This window comes from Nuphar pumila, chromosome 13 (genome assembly GCF_984573655.1).
Source record: "Nuphar pumila chromosome 13, dmNupPumi1.hap1.1, whole genome shotgun sequence".
Lineage (NCBI taxonomy): Eukaryota > Viridiplantae > Streptophyta > Magnoliopsida > Nymphaeales > Nymphaeaceae > Nuphar > Nuphar pumila.
Genome location: NC_143261.1, coordinates 14819087 through 14835306, shown reverse-complemented (window position 1 = coordinate 14835306; position 16220 = coordinate 14819087). Strand labels below are relative to the sequence as shown.

General features: G+C 36.3%; 1 protein-coding gene across 1 annotated transcript; it reads left to right on the top strand.

The window, feature by feature from the left end:
* Positions 1-497: 497 nt before the first annotated feature.
* LOC149817866 (putative magnesium transporter NIPA6) lies at positions 498-11504 on the top strand. Its single transcript, XM_089986104.1, has 9 exons — positions 498-621; positions 1435-1491; positions 1658-1748; positions 1864-2024; positions 2164-2291; positions 2456-2593; positions 10529-10621; positions 10691-10808; positions 11013-11504. Exons 1-9 carry the CDS (start codon positions 498-500, stop codon positions 11111-11113), a joined length of 1011 nt encoding a protein of 336 aa, XP_089842230.1. The 3' UTR covers positions 11114-11504.
* Positions 11505-16220: the final 4716 nt, after the last annotated feature.

Here is a 16220-nt window from a genome sequence, read left to right as displayed (position 1 = left end):
TAAAACTAATCAAGCAAAAGGGACGACGCAGGAACATGTCCGTCATTTTAAAAAAAATTAATGGTAAAACCGTCCATGCTGGAATAGGTAAAAAATAGAAAAAGGAAAAAGGAAGCTTTAACGAAACGGTTGATCTCCGGGTTCGAGGGAAACGGACGTATCAAACAAGAGACTCTCTCTCTCTCTCTCTCTCTCGGCCGTATCAGACAAGAGACTCTCTCTCTCTCTCTCTCTCTCTAACGAGGAGGGTTTTACTGTTTTGTGATTCATCCATCGATCCTTCGAGATTATCCGAGCGTTGAATTTCTTTGCTGCTCTCTCTTGGCCAATCGTCCTTTTGGCGCGACGTCATACGAGCGCCGTTCGAAATCGTTCGGCGGGAGTCGGGGGAATTGTTTTCCCCGCCAAACGGTCTGAGAGGGGAGTGAAACAAACAAGGGAGGGAGGAGGAGAAGGTGGGGGGCGGCAGGAGCGGCGGAGCAGGGGAGAGGACGACGATGATGACGTCGGACAACACGAGGGGACTGCTGCTCGCCCTTCTCTCCAGCGCCTTCATCGGCGCCAGCTTCATCCTCAAGAAGAAGGGCCTCAAGCGAGCTGGATCATCCGGCACCCCCGCAGGCAAGAACAACCGTCTCCTTCTTCTGATGATCAACATCTTTCTTCTCTCTTTGCTATCTATTCTTGATGTTGGGTCCTTCTGTAATGAAGAGATCGAATTGTCCGCCTCTTCCTTCTTTCCTTATTCCTCGAAAGATAGTTGCTGCGATCACAGAGAGCGCTTTGTATGTGTTGTTTCTTTTCGAGAATATGTTGGATGGATTTTCTGATTGTTTTGAGTTCTTCGTATGGAAGAAGAAGAAGATCGTACTGTGTGGATCCGGTGGTGATTTGGAATTGGAATTTTTGTTGCGTTCTAGATGTCACGTGCATCGCACTCAATGTCTGTCTTGAATGCATTTGGATGTTTTGTTCATCGCACTCGATGTTTTTGTTTTGTATTTGTCTCTGTTAGTTGCTTGGTGGTCGCTGTGATGAGAGGGATTAGTGTTTGGAAGTTTCCACATTATTATAATGATTGCGGGAATTTCTATGGCAATTAAGGATTTTTTGTTTGGGAATTTTGGGTGAAGAGTTCATTAGATTGTTGGAAGTGAAAACCTGAAGACGGAGTATCAGGCTAATGTTCTTGTATTTCAAGATTTCTTTTTTTCATCTCTTGGTTTAATTGGGTCTTTCATTCGTGATTTATCTTTGTTGACAATTTGACACGGTGGCGATTATGGTAATTTGTAGCCTTGCTTTGGCGGGTTGAGCTTCCGATTCCACCTGGTTTTGATTGAAAACTTCAGTTATATGGCCTGAATTTATGTTGTAGTTTAATATTCAAACAATGGTTTTTCACTGCTAATTGTGGGCATGTCTCTTATGCAGGCATTGGTGGGTATACGTATTTATTGGAGCCTCTGTGGTGGGCAGGAATGGTGGCCAGTAAGTCCATTTCTCTGCCACCGCTTGCTCTTATTCCTCAAAAACTTGTAACACTCTGTTTTATTTCTTCCACCACTTTCTGTAATCACTAGTAATCATGTAGTTGACAATCTGGTGGATTTCTCTTACACGTCGATCTTAGGGTTTAAAGTTTCTTGATGAGCAGTGATTATTGGAGAGGTTACAAACTTTGTCGCCTATGTTTTTGCGCCAGCAGTTCTTGTTACTCCTCTTGGTGCACTGAGTATAATTGTCAGGTAAGTCTTGGAATATTTTCTTGGCCGGTATGGTTTTCTGTCATTCATGATAGTTAAGTTATGGAATTTGAATGGTGTGATATTTGGCATCTAAGATCTTGATGGCTGCCTGCAGTGCTGTGTTAGCGCACTTTATGCTGAAGGAAAGGCTGCAGAAGATGGGAGTCATCGGGTGTATATCATGCATAGTAGGCTCCACACTCATCGTAATTCATGCACCTCAGGAGCAAACTCCAACTTCAGTGGAAGAAATATGGAGATTGGCAACACAACCTGGTATGGTTTGTTTTGAATCTGGATCATTGATCTTCATCAGTAGAATCTTTCGCTGTTGTGATAGCTGAAAGAATTCCTCTTAATTTGTTCGACTTTCTTCATGATGAGCTCATTTTCCAATCCTACTTTTGTGGACCAGCATTTCTTTTTTATGCTGCAGCAGCTGTGTCTATTGCACTAGCATTGATGCTGCATTTTGAACCACGCTATGGACAGACAAATATATTGGTCTACTTAGGCATCTGTTCTTTAGTGGGTTCGCTTACGGTAAGTGATAAGCTGCCTTAAATCATCCTTCACGCTATCATCAACATCTTTGTTCTTTGGAATATAATCCATTTGCTATCATGGACTATATTTTTTTTCTTTTAATAATGTGTTTGCTTATTACAAAATTTCATCATAGAATGTCTTTTGCATCGTGTGTGCAGGTTATGAGCATAAAAGCTATTGGGATTGCAGTAAAACTTACATTAGAGGGAGTGAGTCAGGTGGCTTACCCTCAGACGTGGTTTTTTGTTACAGTTGCAGTCTTTTGTGTCATCACACAGTTGAATTACTTGAACAAGGTTTGTTACTTGCTAGAACTTTTGAGACTCACTATGTTAGTCATTGTTTCTCTCTGATTGGTATCCTAATAGAAATAATTGCATTTCCTAAAGGGTAGTGCACCAATGGCTCTATTATCAAGCATGTTGCAGGTTGGGCTTGGGAAATGCCTTTTATGTCCCCCATCAAATAAACATATTTATATGCACACACGTACACGTGCAAGCATATTTACAAACGTATCTTTGTGCATACAGTGTTGCATGTGCAGAGCCAAATACCTTTTGCCCTACTTCATAGGTTATATATCTGTAACTGCAGAGCATGGTAAGGCTGCATGCATTATATTCATGGTATATTCCTTTATAAGTAGTGTATGGACTATGGAGTGAAAATGGAGTATCCTGGAAACAACCCTAGGCTGCATTTGCTTCTTGATTTATTTAGGAGCTCTCTGTATGGTATCAAGCAAAAACAGAAAGAGGAAGACTGAAACATAGATGAGGCTTTAAAGGGTGATTTAAAATTTGGATAGTTAGATTTGTTGAGTGACATGGAAAATGGGTGGAGTTTAGTGTCAAAAGGGAGAAGGGATGGTTATGGTGAGGAATAATGACAATTTTTGCCAATGTCTTTTCATCTCATTATCCATTTCCAAGATGAATATGTATATTGTCTCCATCATTGTGACTTCATTTTCATGCTTGCTTGTTGACCTTAAACAACATTTGAGGCTTGAAGTGGTAAATATGATAGAACATTAAACAATTAACAAGCAAACACAAAAATGAAACACATGTATAAAGGCCTAAATAGAGTATAAGACTATAAGTTTATACACTTACATCAGCATTGGTGCCATCCTGTCTCGTACAATTCACAACCAGTTCTTCAGTTCATCTTTGTATGGTTTCTTCATCCATACTTAGATAGTCAGAGTACAGATACCGGAGTTGCTAGTTGAGGAAGTGAGAGCGGGAAGCGATGCAGTAAGCGGAAGTGGGAAGCGAGACATTTCTAAAATTTTAGGAAGCGGGAAACACAGGGCGACTTAGAAGCGAATCAGGATTCGAAGTAAGAAGCGAATACGAATCAAATCTGAATCGAAAATGTAATTATATTTTTTCTAATTTACCAAAATATAAGATTTATGTTATCATTGACAAAATAAAACATGATTATCTAAAAGTTGAATCATATAGGCAAAGCACAACCATTTTAACAAATACATCTGTTGCAAGCATTTAATAAATAATATATTTAGTAAAATTCAAAATTCATATTCATGTTGCAACCATTTAACAAATACATCATGTTGCAAGCATTTAATAAATAATACATCAAAAAGGTCCATCATTCATATTCCTATTGCAACTATTTAACAAATGCAGCTTGTTGCAATTTGCAAGCATTTAATAAATAATATATCAAGAAAAAAAATCATAATTCATATTCTTGTTGCAACTATTTAACAAATACATGTAAGCATTTAATAAATAATACATTAAGAAACCTAATAAAATTGATTAAAAGCATACCTTTTTCAAGAAAAGAATCAAATAACTTGTTATTTGATGTTGTGATCTGTGCAAGATAGAAAATGAGAAATCAATACACTAAAAGATTACATGGAGATATGGTTAAATTTTTAAGTGCACAAAACAAATTACATTTTTAAGCACTAAAAAGCAAAAAAATAATTTAATTTCAAGCATTTCAAAGTTTAAAGTATAAAGTTATAAACTTTAAAATTAACATAATCCATTACTTCACTTCATCATGCAAACTTCAAAACATCACCGCCAAATGACTAAAGCAACATAAGAGTTTCCAAGTTGGACTACTCCAACTACATAATCAAAAGAATACTCAAGAATTCAAGAGTTTATTTCATTGTCAATAATTAATAATCTGTCATACTAGATCAATAATCTGTCAATACCAAATAATCATAAAACTACAACCCCACAAATTCAAGATGAAACCAACAAATGGCATAGTAGTTTATCCTTTGTTTTGCACGAAACACACAAAAAAACAGAGGAGAAACAAATACCCAAATTGCGAACTAATTTCAAAACCCCAATGGGGAAACTAGTAACAAAAACCACCAATTAGACACAGAAGCAATGAGATCATATTCCACGCATTCATAATTCCTCAAATATCTTCAAAAGAGCAAATGAGTATTCAATATTCACAACAAGTACAAAAATTCCAAGCGAAGAAGAAGAAGAGGAGGCCCTACCGCGACAAGGGCTAAAGAAAACTAGATCTTCTGTACCCTGAGGGATCTTAAGGGGCTCAACCCTTTATATATGCAATACACGTCTGAGATCTACCCCATTCTTAATTTTCTTCTTTTATTTTTAGTGTCTTTTCAAGTTTTTAACCAACAAACGACCTACTGAATCATGACTTTACAAACAAAGAAAATAAAAAAGCAGCACATAGAATGTGACCAATTTATTGAAAGCCATATAATAAGAGCAAATATAAAGAGAGCAAGAGTTTGAGAGAAGAGAGAGCGAGTGAAAGTTTGAGAGGAGAGAGCGAGACAAAGTTCGAGAGACTGAAAGAGTGAGAGAAGAGAGATGGAGAGAGTAAGAATGAGAGTGAGTGAGAGATGGAGAGAATGAGAGAGAGAGAGAAGAGAGATGGAGAGATAGATAGAGTGAGGGAGCGGATGATGGAGAGAGAGGGAGAGTTTGAGAGTCAGGGAGAGTGAGAGTTTGAGAGTCAGAGAGAGCGAGTGAGAGTTCGAGAGATAGAGTGAGAGACATAGACAAAGAGAGCGAGAGTCAAAGAGACAGAGCGTGCAAGAGAGAGAAATAGGTTGAGTCAGAGAGAGACACAGAGGGATAGAGCGAGAGAGAGGGTGTACGTACCTAAGACACTCATCAACGGAGGTTGGAGCTCGCCGAAGGTCGGTGGAGGCTGCCAGAGGTCAGTGAAGCATTGGAGATCGCTGAGAACGAGAGAGAGAAGAGAGAGAGAGGGAGAGTTAAGATGAAAGTGAAAATAAACCCTATCGATTTGTTTTTTTTTCATGAAATTTTAAAAAATAATTGTTTTGCCATCATTAAAAATAGGATTTCGTTTATTTTTTTTGCTAAAAAAAGTTTAAGGGGTAAAACTGCCCAAACCCTTAAAAAAAGGTAACTTGCTTCCGATAATGGGAAGCGGGCTTCCCTATTATTGGGAAGTTGTGCTTCCAATTAACAAGGCAATGTGCGCTTCCCATTAAAATGGGAGTTTCCCAACACTTTTCGGAAGTGTTGCGTTTCACACTTTTGAAGTGTTTTTAGAGGAAGCATGTTTCCAATAACCTTGACAAATACCCTCTTAGTTGTCAAAAACTGCACTTAGGCTTATGGGTCTAGGCAGTAGGGCCTTATTTTTCAACTTAAGTAGTCTAGGTTGTTCCCGTTTAGGCCGTAGGGCTATGATTGCCATTTTTTTAATATTGTCTCATTTTTTTTCTTTTTCTTTTAACTTTTGCCTTACAAACTTTCTTTTTTTCTCTCCTTTTGTTCTTCTTTTGCTTTTCTTTTTTTTAACCTATTTTTTTTCTTATCTTTTTCTTCTTCCCCCTTTCACCCCTCCTGCTTCTCTTTTTCTTCTTCTTTCTTTCTTTCTTTCCTTCTTTTTTCTCATTACTTTTTTCTTCTTCCTCATCTTGCCCTTCCACTTCTTTTTTTTTTTATTTTTTCTCCCTTTTTATCTTTTTATCTTTTTTATTTTTTTTGTTTACATGTATGCATGTGTTTTTGTTACACACACGGACACACACACACACACACTTATATAAATTTTGTTTTTTAGTTATCTCTCTCTCTCTATATATATATATGGTTAATTTAATATTAAACTACGTATGTTTAACATTGGATAGGTTCAACCTTATTAAAATGATTAAAATACCCTTAAAAAAAGCATTTAAAAAAATACATGATTACTTTTTGAGGTAAAAAAGGTAAGTTTGATAGATTCATAAAGTTACTTTTTTGGAAAAGGTATTTGACCTTTCAATTCTCTCCAAGTTCAAAAGACCTATAATGGCCATTAAAGTAAGCATGCATTTTCAAAAATACCATTCTTTTAATGATTTTTTAGTCATTTTAATAAGGTTGAATCCATCTACTGTAAAACATAACTAGTTTAATGTTAGATTCACACACACACACACACACACACATATATATATATATATATATATATATATATATATATATATATAATGAGAATGGGGTTCATCCTATCCCCTTTTTCTTTACGTTACCGTTAAGATACTCCAAATATCAAAGTCTTAGGTGTTTAATGCTCAATTTGAACCATTAAATGTGTTTATCAATACTTATTTATTGAAAAACAAACTTTGTTTCAAATTGATTTGATGTAAAAAATGTGAACATTTTATCATAAAATTTTAGTACTATATCAACCAATGATTTTTTTACCTCTTTAAAATACACATCTGAGCATAAAGATGCTTAATCAATTACATGTTCTTCATTCATCAACAATTCTAAGCACATCTAACGGTTAAGATCAAGTATAAAACATCTAAGAACTATGACTTTTGAAGGGTCCTAAGAGTGACCTAACAAAACAGGGGCAGGATAATCCTCTCTCTCTCTCTCTCTCTCTCTCTATATATATATATATATATATATATATATATATATATATATATATATATATATATATATATATATATATATATATATATATATATATATATATGGAGTAATCGGATGGTGTGCCCAAAGTTTTGGTGTATTTTCAATATTATGCAATTTCATGAATTTTGTGACATGTTATACTGAATTAAACACTTCATCCATAGTTACAATCATATGTTTATTACTAAAATTAACTATTTATTATAAAATTTTTGCTTTTCTTGATGTTTTATTTTTTGGTCCCGCCTAGGCCTTGACTAGCCCTTTTAAGGGTCTTTTGCATAGGCTCCGACTAGTGCTTTTGACAACTAAGGATACCCTACTACTTTGTTGTTAAGGCGTTTGATGTGCTAATAAGGGAAAGATGATGTAGGTCTTGAGGGGAACTTTTATCAAGCTAGGAGTGCCAATGGTTCCCAGTAAACATGATCATTTCTTGCCACTGAACAGGGAAGGGGATGAACTTGTGGGCATTGGTTATGGGCTTTAGTCGACCAAAGAATGGTTGTGGCATTAGGAGAGGACTGATGGCGAGTCCTTGAGTTTGCAGAAGTCATTGCTATTATTCTTTAGTGAAATTTCATGTTTCTTGAACCTTGTACTTGATATTTCCGTGAATGGCATTCCTTCGGCCATAGATGCTACTGCTAATCCATGTATAGACTGGTGTTTCTTGTGAGTGTTTGATACATGATTACATCCACCAACTTTCACATACTTAAACATCATTGGATCTGAAATGATAACTTATTTCAGGTTGGGCCTTAAGCCACAGCATCAGCAAGCCTGTATCTACATATGATTGAATAACTTTATTGTCTATTTCCCTTCTTCCCCTGACCACATCCACCCAACCTATCCCTGCTATCAGGGAACACCCAATGAAAGCATAGGAGATAAAATGCGTTTGAAAGGTTCAGAAACTGTGAAACCTCCAATGAAAATATCAGTACTAATAAGAGGGTCAATAAGATGCTTAAACACTAAATCAAACAACATTGCACTTGCACAGGAAATATTGGCACCATTCATGAATATTTCAAGAAGCACAATTCCACAGGCAGATACAAGATGGATATAATATTGCACTTGATAATGCAGCACATCAAAGAACAAGAGAAAAGCTCAAGAGTGTTGAGAACATTAACAAGGAACAATGCTATTGACAAATGTCCAAACTGGGGTCTCTTGTGGAGAAGACTATGTACATGCATTTTGATCTCCCTTGAAAGAGATTAACAAATATAAGGTACGGGAATTACATGTCAATTAGCGATGTGGATCTAACCCACCATGACATTAAAAAAACCTAGCTGAGGATTCTTCTAATGTTATCAGTAAGTCTGTTTTAGTTGGATGAATGTGATAGCTGTATCTATGGAATCACACTATCTTAACCAAGGATTGTCGGGCTTAGATTCCGTTGGGGCCTATCCTCTTGCTTTGGCTGATAAAAAGGAAAAAGGCCAGTTTCAGTGATATCTTGAATTCTATGTCTATTGGGACCTTTTTGGGATTGATCATGCCTAGGCTGCTACTGTGTGTAGTTTGTGTAATTCTAGCGACTCCTATGACTACCATGTTTCATGAGATCAGAAATCTGGAAAGTGGAAGTGGTTATTGATCACTGTTGCTTAATTCTTCCAAAGTCCACTTCTCTTCCTCTAGCTTTCTGCTCATGATTGGAACTCAACCTTTTTCATGGCTCTAAAGCATTCTCTGCTCAAGGTTGGGTCTCAACCTTCTTTATGGCTCTACCCCCTGTTGCTATGGCTTCTGCAGTATCATGAGTACTTACATATTCATCTATTCTAGCAAGTTAGATCTAAACATTCATCATTTTTGTGCATTTATTCTCCTTATTCTGGCTCTCTCTGCGTCTCTATTTCTTCCTAGCATGCATTAGTTTGGTAGATGATTTGACAACACGATTAGGTCTTTTGTTTTTTAAATCAGCAAAGGGAATTTTATCACTAAAGACATGTTAGAATGCTTCATGAGCCATCCCCATTTATTGTTATTTTCTGTATGAGATATTTGCAGGTAAAGTCATAGTGCAGTTACTCCATTTATTCTTTGGGTTTTAACATTTTAGCTGTCAAGCATACAGCTGAAGCCTTTCTCATATTTTATTTATTTTAGGCATCATATATTGAATTGTTATACAAATACTGAACTCCAGGCACAGGAAAAAATAACATCCTATGTTCATCACTTCTTTAAAAAAATTTCTAGAAAATCAGGTGCTATCATATGTGTTCGTCTTTCTGATACTTTTACATGCATCAACACATGTAGCTGCAGGGGCAGGAACCTGCACCAAGTGCATTTACATGTAAAAATATCCTGGCAAGATAAATGCTTGTTTTTAGTATGTGCATGGGTCTTCCAGTATTCATGTTTTCAGCATCCCCAGATTCTGTTGTGGAAAGAATGCTGAGAGTTAACAATTGTTTGATGTTGGGAAACCTGTTGAAAGAAGAGAACTTTTAAGCAATCTCTTTGCTGAAGTGTCCTGTTCTTTTCAGTTTCTGTTGCATAAAGTGATTGGCATATTGCATTCATGGGTTGTTCGATCCAGTGGCCTAATAATCCCTAAATTGTTATCATATAAAAAGTTTCTCTAAAGAAAAACTACTTCAATTGCTATTTGTTTAGGAGAACCTTCAAGCAACTTTTTTGTCCCTAGGCTTATTAATTCTTGTTCGACATTCAAGGATGATGAGATAATTGCTGATGGAGAGTCAATAAACAGTCATATCAGGAATGAGAAAGACATGTTTCAACGGGTTTTTTCTATGTCAGGAAATGATTTTTCGTTGAGCTAAACTAGCAGGGAAAAAGATTAAATAAAAAAGGCAGATTCATCTTCCAAAGTTTGATCTGCATACCGTGCAAAAGGAGTATAGTTGGGTGGGAGACTGATTCAGATTGATTAACTGGTATTGGAATGTCATATACAGTATACACATTGTTTAACCACCAATAAAATAAAGACTGAGGTGTTCCTGTGAAGCATGGGAAAGACAATTGCTCTTGATGCATGACAAATACAATTACTGATACTTTCTTCCCTAGTATTTTTGAAGATTGAACTGTAATTAGACTACCTAATTTCTGAATATTTGGAAACTATTGCGTGCTCCTGGAAGAGTAACTGTCATGTTCTTAGTTTCTCTTGATAATTGTAAATCCTCTTTTTTTTTTCCTTTTGGAGCAAAAAGTGCCTTTTCCCTTTGAACTTGTTGCTGACTTGCTGTTTCCTTTCAGGCACTAGATACGTTCAATACTGCAATTGTTTCTCCCATTTATTATGTCATGTTTACAACCCTGACAATTCTTGCTAGTGCGATAATGTTTAAGGTAAGTTACTACGTGCTTATATCTTCCAAAACTCTATCGCATTCCATGGTCTCATTTATTATGATGTAGGACTGGTCTGGGCAAAATGCAAGCAGTATTGCCTCGGAAGTGTGTGGGTTCATCACTGTGATTTCTGGGACAATCATATTGCATTCAACCAGAGAGCATGAACCTTCCCCTGTGGCAGGTATTTTCAATGGCGACATGATCTGTAAAGTTCATTTTAACTTTTATTATAACTTCTACCAGCAATTTGATAAAGTGCCTGTGCTCTTATATGTTTTAAGGTGGTTGGATCGTAAGATGCCAAAATTATTCCATATGTTGAGGATAAGTGAATGATAAACACGGATGCACCCTTTTCTTATGCTTGTGTTTTCAACAAATGCAGGATCAATATCATGGTACATATGTCGGGGCGATGGAGACTTGACTAAACACCTGGAACATGACTATTTTGTTAATTTACAGGATCAAGAGTATTTCTCATAGTCTTTTCTATTCAGAATGGAGGGCAGTGAAAAGACAGCCGGTTTTATAGCTCATGTCAGAGGATGCGATATTGCTTTTTTAAGGTTATGGGCTCACAAATCATGGATTGAAGTGGGTTTGAAGGGTTTTGCACCCCAAATGTTCTCTTAACACTGGCAGGACTGGATCACGTGAGAAAGAGATAATTGAGCTGGAGATGATCTTGAGCATGTTTTCTTGCTGCCAGGAAAGTGGGCTTCAGTGTATTGACATTCATGTCTCAAAGCACAGACTGGGTGCTGTTCCAGTGAGCACATTGTAGATCTTTCTGTAAATGTATCACAGCATATGTAAAGCCTGACCTGTGTAATTCTGTGTAGAGAATCTACATATTGGGTTTCATACGTAAAAAGGAGAAACAACAACAACAACAACAACTATGCCTTCATCCCAAAACAATTGGGGTCGGCGATATGAACCAAAAAAGAAAATCATTCTGGGTCTTCCACATGAATACTTCTCCTCCAATCATTTCTATCCAATGCCATGTCCTTGGTGAGGTACATGTGCTGAGAAAAAAATGACTCGTATCATGTGCTGGATCTGAGCAAAATTTTCCTCTTCTGTGTTCTTTAAGTGCACGTTTGAAAGTAAGAAAAGTTCTCATAGGATTTTTTTTACCTATGGCAAGTTTTGATATGATAATTTTTTCAAATGAAAATTTTCTGCCTTCTTTGTGTAGCATGAAAAAACGGAGTGAAAAATGCAAGAAAAATCAGAGTGAGAGCTGAAAATGATGGTGGGTGGGAGGAAGATGAAGATTGAGGAAGCTCTTGTTGCGGCATGGCAGCCTATGGAATGAGATGTGCTGTGGGTGAATGGTTGCCTTAATGCAAAAGGAAATTTCCATAGAAAAATTCTGGGTAGATGAATTTTTTCTATAAAAAAAACATACTTTTTAGAAACGACTCCGTACAGTTTGAACTCTGATTTTCCCCTAATTTTGCTCGTGGTTATTTCCACATGACGAACTGCCCCTTCCTGGCATCATGATCCTTCTTCCCCTTTTTCATAAAAAGATTTATTTTAAGCACAGTTGCATTTGTATTAAATATACCCTTGTGTACTACATATTAAGTAGGTATTAGAAACTATATATTTACAAGGACAGAGTGCTAAAGAAATCGTCTCAATAGTAAACTTTGAAGCTCATTTCAAGATACTTGGGGGACTCATACCGTGTACAATTTTAAGTTGTTTCATATGCATTTGAGTTTTTAAACAATAACAGGCAATTATGATCTATATTAGGCTTTTTTTAATGATGAATTATATAGTGCGATGGTAGCCCTAGATTATAGGAAAAGCCTTGCTTTTAAAAAATGTAATTATGAAACTTTAAAAAGTTCATTGCTTAATTAAAAAAGATTAATCATGAGCTTCGGGTGTATGAATATCTTTAAATGTTCAGTATTTATGAAGTGTTTATTACTTAATCCAAACTTGTAGATGTGATTTCTATGCTTTATTTTAAGCAATTTTCCTGTTTAGATGTGTTTTTAAGTTAAAAAAAAATAAGGTTCATATTACACCAAAAATTTAATTAACTAAAAATTAAGAATTATTGTTAAATTGATTTGATCCAAAGCATCCTTCTTAGTGAATAAGCCATGATGAACACATTTATAGGTTTTAATTAAGCAAAAAAGGACAAGCAAGTGCATTTTTTAAAAAGGTCTAAGACGGTATGTGAGATAAATGGTCTGAAACCTACACATTGCTCTTGAGCTTCTTATGAAGAAAGAAAAATAGTTCATGTTTTAATGACAGCGTGTGGGCCTTGCTGCAAGCGTTTTCTCAGGACATAAGGGGTGCCTGTATTCAGACTGCCGACCTCCAGCAACGCTTCTGACTTAACATGTAATTGAAAAAGTTGGGTGGGATTTAATTCTTGTCTCAAACGTGGGACAAGAATTCCGAGTTCCACAAAAAATCCATTGGAATTCCTAAATGCTCATTTCTTTGTTCCCAATCCTAACGGCCCTAACCTAAATAATCTGAATAATTGTTCTATTTCTTAGATATTTTAAGATACTGCCATATGTGGCTAACTTTAGTTTGAGATTCTGTTTGACTGAGGTGGGCAAAGAATTTGTACCAAGATTATTTAAGCTACCTCTATGCTTGCCTGAATCTGAGTAGCTTAGAATGAACCAGAAAATAGGGTCTGAAGTCTAAAGTCTAAACCAATGTTGTGGGGCCTGAATCGTTTGGCCAACGATTCAGCTGTATAGACCGATACCGATACTCAAGTGAATTGTTCCTTATCGGTCAAAAAATAATAAAAAATATTACATGTCAATCAGGACATGACATGCATTAAAATTATTAAAATAATATTAAAAATAAAAAAATTAACTTTTAATATTTTTTACATTTATTAAAAATACCCGATTCAACGGTGATGCATATCAATTTTCTGCCAACCAATGTGTACCGATACGGACAACATTGGTCTAAATCATAATCAGCAGAGTAAAGCCCATAATTGCTTTGCCATCCTAGTTAGGTGCAACACTAGTTTAGCATTCAACCTACCTCCACGGTTTGAAACTCACAAGGGAATCTCTTGCTACAAGGTCAAAGTTGGATGTACTTGTTGGTGATTTCTGTAAAACAAACACAAAAAGCGTACTTATATTCACCATAGAGCGTGTGGAGGGTATTCAACGTTCTCCTCAGCCGGTTGACGCCCACGATGAGCCCAGGCCTTAGGTCGACGGTTAGCAGGACCCTATACCACGTAAACTGGATGTGAAATTTGGGTAGGCCAACTATAAATATCTCATCATCTTCGTAGCAGCCAACCCCTTTATATAATGGAGAAAGTACGTGAATGTGGTCTCTCCACATTCACGTAACTCCCACCCACTAACCCCATTATGTGACCCACTAATGGCTATCAAACCGGGTCATCTTGTGGGTTGGACCCAAACTTATTATGTCCAACATTTTTCCACTTGATTCATTGACACCAAAAGTGTACTAAATTGATGTGTATACCGTTATCTCGATTTAATCATTCATGTGGGTTCACATGCCACCATTTATCACAAGGATGAATCATATGAGTCATGAAGATGAACACTCTTTTATGAAATATTATATTCTCATGTACTACACTATAATTCACCTTCAGTGCTTGAGCATGTTAAAATTACCTTTATGAATAGGTTGATCTCTTACCTTTTCTTTGTTTTGGTCCTTTAATATTGCTATTATGCTATTCTCTCTAACCCATATGAGAGATTCTTTATGCAAAATCAATAATTTACAAAGCCATAGAGAATCAAATGTGATCACATAATGTATTGTTATACATAAGAAGGAATTAAAAGGACTCATCCCCTTTATATGTTGGGAATACAATCCCGGTGCTAGCCCTTTAGTAAGGGGATCCAGAGTCATTTCTTTCATCCCAATTACATCAATACATACTAGATGATTCTCAGTTCTTTCTTTAATAACAAATTATTTTAACTCTATGTGTTGACACGAGATTGAGCTCTTGTTGTTAATTAAAAAGAACACAACTACTTCATTATCACAAAAGATCTTTAGTGGTCTCTCAGTAGAGTTCATTATACCAAGACCTATAATGAAGTTTCTTATCTAAATGACCTGCGATAAAATCTCGTATAAAATCAATAATTTCTATTTTAATGGATTTCAAAAATTCCTTCACTGTCCTGCAGTGAAAGATAACACCTCGAATATTCTTAGCCACTCAAGATTGCAAAAGCAACATGCTAAGATTATTTGAATACTCCCACTTCTCATAGACATCATTTTGAGCACTTCCACTTCTCATAGACAATTTTCAAAATGACTATTTTATTCTTCGTATGAGTGGGAGCTAAATCGCTCTATATTATATTTATATTAAAAAAGTAATTGTGAGATCCCTTATTATTCACCTTTTCTGAGACAAGCATAGTTGAGTCATTATCGTTCTACTTTGGTGGAAACAACAATACTGATAGTTGCTCTGTTTATTTAATTATCAAGAAATTGACTTCAATTAGTAAAACTAGCAGATCATGCATTCAAAGGCAATTCATCACTGCACCTTTGGGTACGAACATGCTTCATGGGCTAAAAAACACATCTACTATCACACCCTGTATAAATTTGGAATACAACGACTTACCTTTGGATAGAATCGATGTTTCACAAATTCACACACAATCATAATAATGAATCTCAATATAGTCCAAAGAATCCTTAATCAACATGACTCATATCACTTTGATGATTATATGAATCGGTCAATCATGATCTTTTATCGAAAATCTATTCGTATTATGGAGCACACTCATACATATAATTTAATGCATGTATATTCATGACATAGTACAAGTTTATGCTTCAACTAATATACATAAACTAACTCTCATGAGTTTAGTTATAATTCGTGCTTGAAACCATCATGCACAACTTAACCAACACAAAACACATGAATTAACATGCATAAGTCATGCATTATTTAGAATAAATACTTTATAAGTATGAAAAATAACAAAAGCATGCTCATATGTGTAAAACTCGGGGTCTTTATGCAGGAACTGGTCAGAAAATACCTTGAACTGGTCATCCAAGGGTTCAAACCGGTTCTGAACCTTATAAACCAGTACCAAATATGAACAAAAGTTCATAAAATCTTATAACCGTATGCCAAAATCCCTGTATCTCCTTATATATGAAAACAGGGTCTTAGCATCTCGAAACCGGTGAAAACCTGAAAGAAACTGGTCAAAAATGGCTCCGAACCGGTCCCAGAAAGGGCCGAATCAGTACCTGACCCGGTTCAGGCCAAATAGTGCCTGAATCTTGCAGTAGTATGAATCCAATCTGGTTCAAATAAGATCCGAGTCTAATCTGGTCCGAACTAGACCCAGGTCTGACCCTCTCCGAACTGAATCGGGTTTGACTAGATCTGAACTGGACCCGGGTCTGACTCAGTACGAGAAAGGACCCGGGTCTGACCTCGGTTGGACCCAAGTTTGGTCTGGATCAGACCCAGACCCAGAACCATTATGGGTTTGGGTCTGATCTAAAAAAACAACAA

Bases quoted from the DNA above. Each gene is read 5' to 3' on its own strand.
- LOC149817866 (XM_089986104.1), top strand. From the start codon at position 498: ATGATGACGTCGGACAACACGAGGGGACTGCTGCTCGCCCTTCTCTCC. The intron at 10,622-10,690 runs GTAAGTTACTAC...ATTATGATGTAG, and splicing joins CTAGTGCGATAATGTTTAAG to GACTGGTCTGGGCAAAATGC. The intron at 10,809-11,012 runs GTATTTTCAATG...CAACAAATGCAG, and splicing joins TGAACCTTCCCCTGTGGCAG to GATCAATATCATGGTACATA.